This window comes from Falco biarmicus, chromosome 13 (assembly GCF_023638135.1).
Source record: "Falco biarmicus isolate bFalBia1 chromosome 13, bFalBia1.pri, whole genome shotgun sequence".
NCBI lineage: Eukaryota > Metazoa > Chordata > Aves > Falconiformes > Falconidae > Falco > Falco biarmicus.
The window spans coordinates 14,505,940-14,522,294 of NC_079300.1; the positions used below are offsets into that span (position 1 = coordinate 14,505,940).

Sequence of the window (16,355 nt, forward strand, 5' to 3'; positions counted from 1 at the left end):
CTTTTATTACCCTAGATATACCAAAGATCTGTTTGAACTCGTGGAAAAACTAGCGGCTTTGATCCCCATTTATACTGGTATGTCAAAAGGACAGCTTCAGAATCTTTAAATATCAAAGAGGATGCTTTAAACACAAAAGAGAAATTTCAATTATGCCATTGTTGGAGGGAGGAGTGACATTTATGAGAAGTTATTCAGTCTTTGTCCACAGATGGCCCAGTTAGACTGGGGAGGCATTATCAGGGTGAGGCTTGTGTCCTGAACTTCAGCCCATTTGGAAGAAAAGGGCTTATGTGAATCTGATAGTCTTGTACCACCGGAAAAAGGCAGGTTTTATTCTTCGGCTCTTTAGCTCTCACCATTCTACCAAATCTGGCATTCGTATGACCTGTTGGTAAGCTCATTTAGCATGCTGAGCTGGCAAAAAATTAACGTGCAAGAAACCCACAAACCTGTACTGGAGACTCTGGCAGGAGCAGAAGCAGCATGACTGCCTCTGTGGGTACTGGCTGCATGTTACACTGGCTCAGCTGAGTTGTCTCACTGCAGCTGCAAAGTTTCCTGAGTAAGTTTATTGTCATTTTAAAAGGTTAAATTTAGGTTGTGTCCATTGTTACTTCTTGAAATGCATCACAAATAGGGAAGTGGTGCTAAGTTTTATAGTGATGCGGGGCATGTTTGTAAATTAATGTTAATATACATTTTGGTAAAAGGTTGGACTTCTCAACTTGCTTCATTATTTATCAAATCTGGGAAAAATTCACTGAACAACCCAGATGGAAAAACTACAGCATGTTCCAACAAACAAATCAGAATACTACAGAAACAAAACCCACTTGCTTTTTTGGGAGTGTGGACTTCAGTGAAATCATTTCAATGCTTTACAGTCTGCCCTCCTGCCATTTCCCCACCTGCTGTGCATATGCACATACAGCTGTGCATGGTTATATTGGTTTAATTAAAGGCTGCAAGGAACTGTTGAGCAGTGCAGTGGCAACCCGAAGAGATGTAGGGGCCAACTTGAAAAGGTGTACTTGTGTCCTTAGTTCCAAGCAGATTTTGGTTGAAGTTGTGTCCTGACATTAAGGAGTATTTCCTGTGTTCTGTAGTCTTACTTTCTCTGTTTCTAACAAATTGAATGCATACCTGTTAGATGATTCTGTGTTGGAAGCTATCATAAGTGTTACAACTTCCATTTTAGGGAGGAGATTCTTCAGAAAACTTTATGGGAGAGGGTATCTACTCATGTGATTGAAAATATATACCTTCCAGCAGCACAGACTATGAACTCAGGGACATTTAACACCACTGTGGACATCAAACTGAAGCAGTGGACTGACAAGCAACTGCCTAATAAAGCAGTAGAGGTGAGAATTCGATTATTTAATAAAATAAAATAAAACATCTGTGCAAAGCCTGTGGAAATGAAAGCATAGCTCCAGAGAAGCAAGGTGATGATCTGAAGGGCTGACTGCCGTTCTTCTAACCCAATTACGTGTCAGAAAAGGCTGGCAAGATCTTGATGTTGATAAGCATGTATAGCAGGAACATTGATTTTGCTCTTCTGGTGAATTTTTCCTATTAAAGACCAAAACCACCCTTCTTTTAAAAGGTTAAACAAACCCCTCAGCTAGGTATGTTTATATTTAATAGCTCTATGCAAGTTTAACAGAATTCCACTTGCTACAACATAGCAAAGTTTAGTGTTGGCTTTATTAGTAATGGATGAGGCAGGAAAGGAAAAGTCAATGTCTTACTCTTAGGCTTGTACATTGTTTTCAGAAAGTATGCAAATTTTCATACTTGCAAGAATTGTCATAACTGTGCCTCTACCAGCTGGTGCATGGTATATTGGTTCATTTCAGTAAGCATTATTTGCTAACTTTCTAGGTGGCATGGGAGACTTTGCAAGAAGAATTTTCCCGTTTCATGACGGAACAAAAGGGAAAGGAGCATGACGATATCTTTGATAAACTGAAACAAGCTGTCAAAGAAGAAAGTATTAAACGACATAAATGGAATGAGAGAGCGGAGGATAGCCTGGTATAATGTAGTGGGTTTTTTTTGGATTGTTGACTAAGTGCTGTTGAAATCTTTTTACTAAAGTTGCATATTCAGTATTTTTGCATTCTGTTAATGTAAACATAAAATAAGGAGATGTGTCCATCTCTCCTTTTCTATATAATGTTTTAATTCAGTGTTTCTCAATTCATTTTATTATTATGTTTTGTTAATTATTGCCCTAAATAACATCTCACAAAATTGGTAAGGTAGATTCAAGAAAAAGTCCTCCACAGTCCACTGGCTGCCCAAGGACAGCCTTGCGAGAATTGTTTAATATCAGCTTATCTGTTCTGTTAAGTATAACCATATAAAATAATGGCATTTCATTACCACCTTTGATTCTGTAATCTGGAGGAATTTCATATTGTTTGCTGTATTTTTTACATTATTTATGCTAGGCTATAGAAGAGAGTCAAAGGCGCAAGAAAGTATTTTTCATAGTGATTTGAAAAGGTGCTTCTTGAATAAATCCCATGCGCTCAATACTTGCTGGTTTTATATACATCAAAAAATGAAGAGAATGCCAGAAATCTTTTTTCACTAAATACTGAATAAATGATTTATTGTGTGCTAAAATGATGTTCTGTATTTCAGCGAGTGATCCAGCACAATGCCTTAGAAGATCGGTCAATATCTGATAAACAGCAGTGGGATGCAGCTATTCATTTTATGGAAGAGACGCTCCAAAGTCGTCTCAAAGACAGTGAGTTGTGTGATGTATTCCACTCTTGTGTGCTATTTAATCTGGGCCACTTTCCAGATTTAGTTCACTTCACTGCAGTGCGGGTTTTTGTATCAGCACAACTGAGATAGTGGTGACAATTTCAAATGGTATCGATACTGATAGAAATGTTTAACAAAATACAGCTTCAAAAGCTAGTGCTCTTGCAGTGAGGCAGCTGAAAAGTAATAGAGATCTGTAGTCAAAAATTGGTACAAACACACGTAGAAGAATAGGATAAATTCAGGGAATGTAGTTAGTCCATTTATTGTTATTAAGCATAATTAATTTTGATGCAAGTTGCAACAAAGTAAGATTTTTATTTTTTTTTAAACACATGACTTGGAACCTGGAGGGCTATTTCAGTGGGGGGGTGTTACATTCTCTTTTTTTATATACTTCCTTGAAGTATCTACTGATTGGCTGTCATTTTTAAATTTTAGTGAAAGACATGAACTGTTGCTGTAAGTAAAAGACATCTGACTTAACATAAGATAGGCTATACTGAGTCCTTAGATGTAAAATGTCCTTTCTTCCATTCCTGATCCTTTACCTAATTTTAGAACTATAAGTTTGGCTGGTTATGTTTTGAGTGATACTTAATATCATGTTTCTTTTTTTAGCTGAATCTGTTATTGAAGATATGGTGGGTCCAGACTGGAAAAAAAGATGGTTATACTGGATAGGCCGCACCAAAGAACAGGTAAAAGGGGAGGAAAAATATAAATAATTTGTAGTTCACTACCTTTAGAAAACTTTGGTTATTACTGAGTAAATTTTCAAAAATACCAACCCTCTTCACACTATTTAGCAATACTAAACTCTTTACTTTTAATCTTCATTGTTTCAGTTATTACGCCACAGAGAATTCCATATATGTTTTTCATATTGCAGATACAGTGGTTTGTAAACTGTTCTCCATTCTTCAGCTGAATTATGTCTTTACTATTATGCCATTGACCTGAGTATTAAAGTTCTTCCAGCAGAAAGAAATTGATAAAAACAGGGTGGAAACTGGGCTATTCTCTTCTATACTTCATAAGCCTGCCTCTTAAGCAGAAGTCACGTGCAGTCTCCTGTCATGGTCCATTTGGATTTCGTTAGTACGTGATACCATTATCAGTAGCATTCTAGCCACAGTTGTATCTCCTGATTTACTGTTTTCATCATAACCTCTCTTTTTGTTTGCTCAAAGCTTTTGGAACTTTCTTTTGAATTTAAATAGCACCTTCCGTTCAGTGCCCAGAGAAGATGGGCTTCTTATGTTACTTTTTCTAGATATTTCTCAAACTGAATCATACTTTAAAGAAGTAAGTAGAGTTTAAAAGAATACAGTAGAAAGTAATTGTTTCAGAGGAAGGAGTTTTACAGTCAACTGTATACAGCCAGTATGGGAGAAAGGCAGTGACTTAAACCTATCTTACTTGAATTCAATGAACAGCAACTTAAAAGTTATGAATCCATGGAGTGTTCTTGCTAGCTATTACGCAAAAATTACAATTCTTATCAGTGTTACAGGTGATATGTGAATGCGAACTCTCCTAGCAGATGTTCATGGGGGGAAAGGGAGTCTTAACAGCTACGATTTCATTATTTTTTTTCTTCCACCCTTCTCTTCCTCTTCTGCATTTCTGTGCTTAATGTGAAAAACTGGCAGTGAATTATCCATTTAAAAATACTGTATTTTAGATATTTGCACAAATACCCTTTTGAATCACTTTAATAGTTGTGTCAAAGGTATTTTCTATTTAAACAGGTAGACTATTGAGGAGGTGCTGATGATCTCTGAGTCTGTGATAATTAATTCTAAGTCATCACTCTTATCCTAGAATATTCGTAATGAAACAAAAAATGAACTTGAGAAATTAATCAAATGCAACGAAGAACATGCAGCTTATCTAGCAAATGATGAAGTGACGACTGTTAGAAAGAATCTTGAAGCAAGAGGAATAACAGTGGACCCATGTCTGGTAAGATGCTGAATTGTAACAAAACATATGGAAGCCCCCTGTGAACGTTTGAATGTGCTTTCTAGATGGTATACAAAAGACTCCACCAAAATACTAAATTTGTAGTCCAGATGTTTCCAAATGAATTACTAAATGACTCTTGCACGCAATTCACACACTTCTGTTGGCTGTCAGACAAATGCAGTACAACACTTTGGAATCTTGTCAGTTTAGCCTGAAATCAGAATCTGCTGAGCAGATTTTCTCGCCTGGGTTATGACAAGGCTAGTTTAAAACTCTGGTTCAGATGGTTATATAGTGGACTTGAGGTCTCTGTGAGCAAGATACAATAAAATCATATTGTGAATTCCTAAGTGTATTTTGGTGTGATTGTATGCGCAGTTTGAAGTTCATAGGTATGTTGACGAGAGAGAAATTTTGTAAAAATAATTGAAAAAAGGTCCTAAGGGACTGTGTTGTATGTTTAAAATGTTCTGGAAAATTATTTATCTCACTTCAGTGTAAGGCTTTTAATCATAATTAGACCTTTTATCTAGCTAAATGTAAGATTTTAAATAAATGAGAAATCAAAAATTAATAGATGTGGATTTCCTTTAATAGTGATTTATTTTCTGTAGTACCTTTGGCTACCTTTTCAACATTAATGCATGTACTTACTCAAGGTAGCAGTGTTATTTAAATACCTGCTGCCATTTCCTATACAGCACTTACCTTACCTTTTTTGTAAAGATCAGAGTAGTGGTCCACACCCTCTACATGAGGAGACTGACTTAATTTTGAAAAATTGGAATATTAATAAGCCTAATCAAGAAAAGTTACAAATGTTTTTTACATGACTCATTTAATGTTTCTCTAGGCTTTAATCTGTTTTAATTGATAAAATAATGGGTACCACTCAAAAATATTTTCGTAGTGTTAACATGAAGATTGCATCATGCCAAGGGCAGAACAGTTTGTCCTGTTCTGTAATATATAATTTAAATATTTCTGGTTGCAGGCAATATTTTAAAGCGTCCCGTTACATTACAAGCATGGAATATTTTTAAATTGACAGTCATTTGTAATGTTTGCCAAATGTAACTAACACATTAATCATATCCCAGTTATAGACAAATTGCTGAAAAATATTTAAATGTATGTTACGTGACAGTGATAGTGGAATTTGGAGTTACTTTAAAATTAAATGTGATCATTAAATTATGCCCAATAGTGATTGTATGTATTTAGTCAAATTTAAGTACTGTTTTCCTAGATTAAAGACACATGGCACCAAATTTATAGAAGATATTTCCTGAAGACTGCTTTGAACCACTGCAATCTGTGTCGAAGAGGCTTCTATTATTATCAGAGGCATTTTGTAGACTCGGAGGTAAATTGAAGAACAGATGTATCCTGGTGTTTTGCCCTAATATTTCCATCTCAGTTGAAGAAGAAAATTCTACAAATGCTTTAAACTAGCCTAATCTTTTATGTCCTTTACCTTGAGATACCTGGTGATCTTCGATATGTTTTACATAAGGGTTGTAATTGATAAAATGTCATCTGGTGGTAATTAGATAAAGTGACCACAAGGTATCAGCCATGATCTAAATGTTACTTACCAATGTGTATTGAAAATACACTGTTAAAAGCAGTATTGTACAACTGTTGATACCTTGTTGGTATTAGTTTCTCCCGGTTTCTCATTGATATTTATTTACCTCACTGATATGAAAACCCCAGAAAACATTAAGTAAGGAGTTTTTATAGGATAAGTGTAATATGTGATTAGAGTTAATGCTTGGAATCACATGTGACCAACAGAAGAAAACAAAAAAATACGGAGCTTACAAACAGATCTTTTAAATAGTCTTTAACGTCCCTTCCAATCCAAACCATTTGATGACTTTCCAGTTTTGTAAACCCAAGCTTGTGCAACAAATGACAGTATGCATGGAATTGCACAAAGAAAAGAATATACAGTTTTCTTACTGTTATATTTTAAATCAAAAAGAAATTACTGGAAAGGTACAGCTCCTCACTTTCTGTGGAGTTTTCTTTTTAATGAGAAACAATGAACCCAGTGAAGCTAGAAATCTTTACTACTGTGGAAATACCTTTGCCTATAAGAGGTAAGAGAGAATGAGATCATAAAGGTGAGAGCTCTCTCTCTGTGACACTTAAGCTGTGATTTCTGTTACTGTCTTTTTAAGGTGTCCTAATGTGAAGTCAGTGCTCCCTCCTGCTTTCCTTGCAGGTGTAGAAACTGTCTCTTCTGTTGGTAACAAATAGAACCCTTGGCCCAATAATGTCTTCAGAAGCATTTGTCACAACACAGAGTTCAGTTGTGGTCTTTCTATGTGTTTGCTATGAACAAGTATGGTGTCAGTGAGCATTAAGTTATACCTACCAGCCTGTGTATACTGTGTGCAAATTGTTTTTCCGCGAGACCTCTTCATACTGCTCTTTCTGTTGAAAAGAGGAGATGTAAGGGTGATGCAGTGTATTAAATAAGGCTGACATGATTCTTGAGAAGTAGTTTTGGTGTGCTTCCTTGTTACTTACTGCACCTATTCTGTGGGACTTTTGTGCAAGGTCAGGATATGTATACATGAGTTTACAGTTGCCACTAAAAGTGTCGAGATTCTTGTGGATGTAGGATGCTCATCGGATATCAGAGGTCTGACACTACAACTTGCCTTGTTTCAGCTTGAATGTAATGATATTGTCCTCTTCTGGCGAATACAGCGAATGCTGGCAATTACAGCAAATACACTGAGGCAGCAGCTTACTAACACTGAAGGTAAGGCTCAGAGTGAGTTGAGGTGTTAGAAACAAAAATTTATTTTGGAGTTTTCTAATATTCCTCTGCTGTGTATTCCTTTCATGCTTAGCATGGCTGCTTGAATTTTGTGTCCTGGTTAGGTAATTAAAAGATGCAGAGCAAATAGAATTTTACATTCTATTTACATTAAATAAAGTGTAAATAAAATGTCAGTTAATTAACAGTCTGCAGTTTAAAATATTTTCATCTTGCATGATGCCAATTGTCAGTACCTTTTTCCAAGCAGAAAGAATTTCAATAAATAGTGACTGTATTCTTTTTTTCTCAGTTCAGTCTGGCTGTAGGTTTTAATTTTAAAAAGTTTGATATTAAAAATCAATTCTAATGGATTTTTTTTTAAACCATGCAAAATGTGCAATGTAATGCCTAGAAAAGCCTATACAAAAGCAGCTTCCTTATAAAGGATTATTTAGTAATCGGCTAGTACCATGGTACAGCTACTAATGACAAACTTTGATCTCTAAAATAGTTTTCAACCTGCTTCTTGTAGAAGGTGCAAGTAATAGTTTTGAACCTTGTCATGTGATGCAAGTTACCCTCCTTGGAGAAGAAATTGCCCCTAAATGTAGAAAGCTAGGTCCTGCCTCTTCAAACCACCTACCTCATTGACAACTGCTGGGCTGAAAATTGGGAAATTTCATTAGGAGGTAATCCCTCTAAGTATGAAGGGCAAAGATGTGAGGGTTGGGATGGACATAATACTGCTTTAAAGAGCTTTTGATTCCTCTTAGCCTTGTATATACAGCAACACCCTTCTGTGTGTCATCAGTCCTTCAATACCACACTCTACTGTCATCATTAACTTTTTTCCATTTTCCACCTTTGATTGACTTGGCTTTGCTGAGGGTGATGTTAATAGTTTTAACTGTTAAGAAGGAGGCAGCAAGGATGCTTACAATAAAAGATTTATTGGACCCTTAGTCGCAAAGAAGAAACTGCTGAATTTAATAGACAGCAAAGAAGTCTACAAATATTTTATCTCCTCCTAAAAAAAGTTGTTCAATAATTTGAGAGGGAAAATAGCTTTGAAATTTAACCATCTTTATCAAAGAATTTCTTGTCTTAATGGCCCAAACAAGGGGCTTGCATGTTTATTTGCCTTTCTCCAAACAGATTAGTTAGTCTGGTAACATAAACTGTCTGCCACAAACTTTACTAAAATTTTGTCCTTAAGGTCATTACAGGTGCAAAAGTGTTACCACTTGCTTGCTTTTTTTTGTTGTTGTTGTTGTTGTTGTTGACTTGTTGTTTTGGGTCTCTTTTTTTACAGTAAGGCGCTTGGAGAAGAATGTAAAGGAAGTACTTGAAGATTTTGCTGAGGACAATGAAAAAAAGGTGAAGCTCCTAACTGGCAAGAGGGTCCAGCTTGCAGAGGACCTCAGTAAGTACCTGCTCTGTATTGTTATGGAACTAGCTTGGAATGAAGCAAATTCTGACCACTGTCCTTGAGAACATTTAATGTGATATGGGTTTTTAAAGTGCTAGCATTTAATTAATATCACAAATGGAATTTTTCATAAATACGCTCACATCTTACTGGTTCAAAGGTGGACAAGGGTAGTATACTGTGACAAAACAACATAATTTACAGTAGATCCAAATTCACTGATACAAATACATTGCATCAGTATATTGACAAATGAAGTTAAAACAGTGTAAAGGGAAGTTCTTGTTTTTCTGGTACAACACGGTTAATCCACACCTCAGAGACCTGTCTCTGGGTGACTCAGTCTTGAGTGTGTAAAGAGGTTTTGATCCATCTTTTTTTTTAATAATTGGGTGAATTACACAGCCTTTCCACTGTTAATACTGCCTTTTGGTACAGATTAGCTGGAAATGCCTGTGACTTGCTGACCATGCATACAGAAACAGAACCTGTCAGACATGAAGATCTGATATGTTCTGCTTATTAAGCTGAAATGACCATTATATTAAGAGATTTAACAAGGAAGAAAATTTAGCAGATCTAACCTTCCAGAAGGATTACAGTAGTTTAATGCTCTGAGTCGCTCAGAACCTGTTAAGGGGTTTTGTGGTTAATATAGTAAGATTTTAAACAGTGAAAATTTTTAAGGGTGCAATCCAGGCTGAGGTAATACTCTAGTTGCCTACCTGCACACCCAGTAAGGTTTAGACTGACTTTTAGCTGGTGGGGCTTGCTCTTGCACATATATCGGGGGGGGGGGGGGGTTGGCAACATTCTGCTATTGTTCTGTGAGACTTCCACTTAAACCTCAGCTGTACACCTGGAATGGTAGGAGGGGATGGGGAAATGTTGTACAAAAGGGGAAAGATGAAAGTTTGTGATTAAAGTTCATGTCAACATGCAGATATTTATATATGTACATCACAGGTGACCTTTTTTCTTGTGCTTGATGTAGAAACTGTTTTTTTCTTAAAATATGACTTTATATATTCAGAATAAATTAATATTGTGGTCAGTGTTTCTGCTTTTCTTAGCAATGTTTTGATATCCAGGGTTCAGTAGGACAGAGAAGCCTTCAATTGCTGTTAATTTCCCGAGTATGAATTATGTATTTCATTTTTTATATCCAAAATGTCATATAAAACATTTTTTTTTATTTACAATAAACTCGAAATCTAGGGATTTATTTTTTATAGTGCCAGATTGGTTACATTGGAAGTGTTATCTAATTATTGGAAGTATTGTTAAAATCCCAATCAGTTATGGTACTTGTTGTCCTTTAGAAAGTGTTGCTATGATATTTTTGAATTGTGAGTAGGAGTTTTAGTGGATCTAGGGCAAATTATCTGGGTTTTTTGACTGGTCTCTGAAAGAGCTTGTGTGACTATGAATTTTATCATAGGATTTTTTGGAGAAAATTATGAACCTGTGTTGCTTTTGAAACCCTGTATGAACCTTCATGTAACCATTCTTGTAGAGTGGGTGGAATGTGTTTTACAAAACATGGCTTTTTCCTTTCTTTCTCTGTGTACGTGTGTTGAGGTAAAACTAGTGGTAGCCTGAATAGTGGGACACGGGAAGTTCTCTCACTAGTAGGTGAGCAGTGTTTCTTGCTTTCTTGCTTTGATGCTGGATATTAATGTTTTTCCTGAGCAAATACTGCTATAGAGTGAAACTTGGAATATTTAAAGATAAATAAAAATCACCATGTTTTGGTGTTGGGGAAAAAATTTAAACATAGGTGAAAGAATGTGATTTCAAGATGAATAAGATCTTTTGTGCCGTTGTATTTTTAACGCAAATGATAGAATAGTAATTTCAGCAGAGATACTCTATAGTTCTGTGCAACATTGACAGCATGTGGATAACTCTTAACTTTCTGTAGACTAATTTTTAGCGTGGCAGGGGTTTTTTTAATGTTGAGCTGCCAGTAGAAGAAAGCGCTTTCTAGAACTACCTAATCGTTTCCAGAATTCGACTCTGCTGGACTTGCCCTTTTTTTATATAAAGGTCCAAAACAAACTTCCTCGATAGTGTGAACTTTGTACAGTAATTGATTTGCTGTACAACTTTACAACACAAGATGGCAATGAATGGCCTTTGTAGAAGGAGTGGGGAGGTTGTGCATGCAGCAGAGCTGGTGCCGAGCATCCTTTTTTTGTTGCTTTTTTGTTGCTTTTTTGTTGCTTTTTTGTTGCTTTTTTGTTGCTTTTTTGTTGCTTTTTTGTTGCTTTTTTGTTGCTTTTTTGTTGCTTTTTTGTTGCTTTTTTGTTGCTTTTTTGTTGCTTTTTTGTTGCTTTTTTGTTGCTTTTTTGTTGCTTTTTTGTTGCTTTTTTGTTGCTTTTTTGTTGCTTTTTTGTTGCTTTTTTGTTGCTTTTTTGTTGCTTTTTTGTTGCTTTTTTGTTGCTTTTTTGTTGCTTTTTTGTTGCTTTTTTGTTGCTTTTTTGTGCATGACTTAGGCAGTGGGCATTGATTTCTTGGAGGTTAGGGTTTTTCCTCTTGGAGGAAGATGTACTTGCCTAGCCTTGTCCCTTTTCTTTTCTACTCTGTTTTTTGTTTTTATGACATATAATTTATTAAGATTGCAAGGGATGGTCATTTTTTTCTCAGTTACACATTTCACATTAGCAGCTGCATGGAAGGTATTAATTTAGTAAGCTTTTTTTACTAAAAACCTGTTATAAACAGACTGCTTTAATCTTTTTGGAAAGGAAATAGGATCTTCCAGTGTCTTATCCTAAACCTAAACTGCATATATTCGTGTTGCAGTAGCATTTAAAACAGGCTAGGTGGTGCACATGTACACTGAATTCTTCAGGTGAATCCCAGCTTCAGGCAGTCAGCAGGAGCTTTGCCATTGACTTCACTAGAGATGCAATTTCACAGACCCTAAAGAAATAAACATGCTTTATCTTCACTTATTTCTTCTCGATTCCTTTTAAACAGCTGAACTATGAATGTTGCAAAGGCATCTTTTATGTGCACAGGATAAACACATACAAGGATAGTACATACAAAGCATCTTTCCTAGGTCAGTTACTATTCATCCAGTATCCTGTTTCCTCACAAGTTAAAAAAGGAAAAAACACAGAACTTCACCAAATTATAAGTAAAACCATGTGCATTTACACAGGGAGAGTTGTTGGAAGGAGGTGGGAAGGGATTTGCAGAATGCCTATGGAAACTTGATCCTGAAATTACTAGGTATGAATGTGAAGGGGTCAGCCTCCAAGTTCGTTTATCAGTAATGCTGACACCTGTACAGGTGTCATGGGCTAGCTGAGGCTTCATTGTGCACAAAAGCTTTTTGAAACTTTCAGGGAGTGAGTCCCCACAGGAAGAAAAGATAGCTTAGGGCCATTTGTTTAAAATTTATCATACATTTGCAAGGTATGAAACATAACAGTTTGCAAAACTTAATTATTTTCTTGTAAAGACTAAAACACTTAAAAACTAAATAAACCAGTGTTACGGTAAAATTCTTTCAAGTTTTATATCTGAAGTCATTGATTTGAAGTCACTGTATTAAATTCTTAACTTTTGTGTTGAGTCCATTAGTGTTGAATGTAAACCTTTTGCAAACTTCAAGCATGAATGTTTTAATATCATATATGCATGTAATAAACTTGCCATATTAATGCAATTACAGCTAATGTTAGCTAAGATTGGTACTTCCATATGCAAGTTGCTGACTCAGAATGGAATTCCTGTGGTGTATTTGGCTAAGCTGAGTGGGCTCTGTCCTGTCTGTTATGTATAACAAACTGATTTAAATCCAAGCAAGTCTCCTTTTTTGCTAGGCATTTATGTAAAGTTAGGGATAAAGTCTGTGAGCACTACTTTGCAGATAATGAATTCCTCTGGTTACTTTTTTTTCATTGCTGTTGACTGCAGAATTAAAATGTTGTGTGAAACTAATCCTATATTTGGTCATTACTGTAACCTAATTGCAGTCCCTTGAGTCAACAATATTGTCAACAATATTTCGATTTGATCACTGTACTGCATGACATTGTTGATTATATGTGCTCCTTAAAATCATACTTTGACTTGGCTTTCTAAAGCCTTTGTTTCCATTTTCTCTTCTGTCATGAGGTTCAAGTTCTTTAGAAGGTCACAGCATTTCATAGGGGCAAAGCTCAGCTGTAGGAGGAAAGATCTTCTCTCAAATAAGGAGATCTTGGGTAATTTTCATGTAGAAACTAGATGCAGACATGAAAGAACTCAAAAGGCAGTTGTTAGTAGTCCTTAAACTGATCCTTAAAGTGCTTGTTCAGAACCAACATGGTTTTCGGTGTTTACAAGATAAGAAAATTATGTAGAAATTTGAAGGTATGCAGAAGTAGAGCCCACATGTGACCCCTGCTGCTCACAGACAGACATGGGAAAGAGGAAAGCATGCTAGGAAATCCAAATGGAGGAGTGATTTTATAAGAATCTGAAAAATTACAGTTATTTTATGCTCTTATTTCTTCCATGATGCCTAAATACTGACTTTTTAGAAGCTATGTAAGTGAGACAACATAAAGAAGTGGCAGCAGGCTTGCTTTGCTCCTTTCAGCTGGTTGTAGCAGTGAGGAGCCTTGTTTATAGTCTGCTCCTGAGCTGGCAGAAAGTTACACCAGGAGATGCTGTGGCCTTCTAACCAGACAAAAGCAGAGTTGCCGTTTCCCTCTGGCAATCAACAAACAGATCTCCAGCCCTTCTGGCCAGCGTGTGCAGGGTAGCTGTTACCTTCACAATCCCCTACCAACAGCTTCCCCCAGGGTGTTAATATGGCCTGCATCTTATCAGAGGCTGACTGACTGCTTGAGATTTGGGCATAAATGACAAAGTGTGTGCCATCTGTGTCTTAACAAGTTCAGGCCTGTGCTGATGTCACCAGTGTGCTGGTGGCAGCATGACTCCTGTGCTCCCTTTGAGCTCTGTAGAGGGTTCTGGTGCTCTATGGTGCAGGAAGTCAGGAGGCAACATGCTTGGAATCAGTCTTTGTGGTCATGTCTTCGATTTCCCCTACCTGTGAACATGGGCAAGTCAGCAACAATACATCCCGTTGTTTGTAGTAGATATGCTAACTTTCTGGTACTCTGTTAGCATGCGAATTAATTGGTTTTGCATTATTACAATGTTTTTCACTCCATGTAGATGATTTATGAAATTAACCCAAGCAAGTGTGCTTTGACATGAAAGATACCGGTTGAATGCTTAAGTTCTTCCCCCACCCCTGTCCGCTCTGAGTTTTGGGGCAGCTGCACAAAACTACACATTCTTCTGGTTTTAATTCATTAGGACTGTCTGTGTCAAAGTGCAGATAAGGTAGTTCCTGCTTTGTGTCATGGCAGAAAGTGCTTTAAAAAGCTGCATCTTCTCAGAGAGGGAAGTAATCCTCAAGGGAAAACATACATCACTTGTAAACCTCCTGTGATGGAGTGATGGTTTACTTAACTTAAGAATCCCAGATGACCAAAGTCTGTCTGCTGTGATTTCTTAAGGTTATTGATGAAGAGTTAGGCACTGATGTCCAGGTTCTAAAACGGATCCTTGCAAAGTTCGGCACATTTGTCACTGGCTAAGAGAAGCCTGTCGATTAAGGTTGACATTAAAAAGTAATGATAAACTGCTATATAAGTAATGACATATTTAATGCCTGTTAATCTTACCTTAGACCTATGTCTCTTGTACTTGAGGGTCATTCTGGTGTTGTCTGCCAAATTTATTTATTTCCTAAAATTTCCTTAAATGATGCAAGGATCAAAACATCAAATTGGATATTATTTTCATTTTAGTACTGGTTGCTTATGAGAGTACCTGTTAATCAAAACTTAAATAAGTACTTATCACAGAGCGATTACTGTTTATATAAATGCAAACTTTTAAACTGACCAATGTATTTGTTTTGAACTAGTATGGAACTGTGGAGTAAAAGTAATATTCACATTTCCAGGAGCTGGAGAAGTCAGTGTCGTGTATGTTGCACATTGTTAATGTTGTAGTGGATTCCACTTTGCTTCCAATTTGGAAGTCTACATTAAAAAAAAATGAGGGAAGGAAATATTTTCAGCTAGGAATGATAACAAACTAAGAAAAAAATAGAACAACCTGTTTTTCTTCAGGGCATGATGACTTAAGTTTCTGTTTATAAAAAATGAAGCTTATTATAATTTTTAAATTTATCTCATCACCATCTCTTTTTCCAATCTCTTTTAAGAGAGACTTTCACATACATAGTTGTGATAGCTAGATAATAAAATAATATGCTAACTACTGAGTGTGCTTTATATTGGGTGGAGAACCAACATATATCAGTTATTTCTTATGTTAAAATCTCTTTACAGTTTTATAGACTTATGGTTACAGTAGCCTTTACATAAGTAATTTACCTTTATAGGTGTACAGGTATTTTCTGCATAAGAAAAAGTTAATGTTCATTTTTTTGACATCACTGGATGAAACATTGGGTAATATTTCTGGTTTGCCTCTATATTTTTCACTATTTCCACCCAAAATAATGAGCTTTTCATTTTAGCTTAACAGTTTTGATTTTGAAATTAAATCTTTCTGTGTCTGATACAAGATGTGAGTCTGGTTTAGGAGCTTGCCTTGTCATTCTGCTACCGAGCTCCTTCTAGAAGTCTAGTAAGCAGCACACCTAAATTCTGTTGAATGATTGAGTTATTAGAACAGTTTTAATTAAAAATCTAAGGTATAGACAGAGGACTGAAAGGTGCCCAAGTCATACCTTGCTGTTGCATATAGTGTCTCTCATAAACTTGCAGCTTCATATAGATTAATAAGAATTTGTACGTTAAGCTAACCTTAATGACAGTAAAGTAGTATATACGTGTGTGTGACCTCGCATCAGGATTTGGTAATGCTTAATTTCTTTTCTGTAGACAAGCGGGACTGATGTGTAATAGCCCATAGAAACATCCTGTATAAAGTCAGTGGTCTGTATAGTTGTCAGTTGTGCTTCAGCCCCATACCTCTGTTCTGATATGCTCTGTCAGAAACAGAAAGACTTTGTGCTTGCCAGCCTGAGGAGCCCTGGGGGACTGCTCCAAGAAACACAGGCAGCTTCTGTTCCGGGAGGGGGGAAATGAGTTGCCAGCTTCTGTTCTGAGGAGGGAAATGTGGTGCCGAAGCCATTTCATTAAGCTGCAGAATCTGAGACAGCTGTAGATAAAGACATTGAGTGATTAGTAAACTACAGTTTCAGCAGCACAACGCACAATTCCTGTTTCTGATGCTAAAAATCGTTACTAGTAATGCAAAAATAACGTTCCAATGCTCAATACCTTGTAAAAATAGCTGAAGTGTTTTCAGACAAGCTCTCTTGTACTGCTACCTGGT

The 16,355-nt window shown here is 36.4% G+C and overlaps 1 protein-coding gene across 4 annotated transcripts in view; it reads left to right on the forward strand.

Moving 5' to 3' along the window:
• Positions 1–16,355, forward strand: part of OPA1 (OPA1 mitochondrial dynamin like GTPase) — a 53,418-nt gene that overhangs the window by 27,465 nt on the left and 9,598 nt on the right. For all 4 annotated transcript variants that reach the window (XM_056359108.1, XM_056359106.1, XM_056359105.1 and 1 more), the window contains 8 exons: positions 1,202–1,367; positions 1,891–2,043; positions 2,659–2,767; positions 3,409–3,488; positions 4,615–4,755; positions 6,008–6,124; positions 7,444–7,537; positions 8,850–8,960. In XM_056359108.1, coding sequence (XP_056215083.1) covers positions 1,202–1,367; positions 1,891–2,043; positions 2,659–2,767; positions 3,409–3,488; positions 4,615–4,755; positions 6,008–6,124; positions 7,444–7,537; positions 8,850–8,960 — 971 coding nt within the window. The remainder of the gene's footprint in view (positions 1–1,201; positions 1,368–1,890; positions 2,044–2,658; positions 2,768–3,408; positions 3,489–4,614; positions 4,756–6,007; positions 6,125–7,443; positions 7,538–8,849; positions 8,961–16,355) is intronic.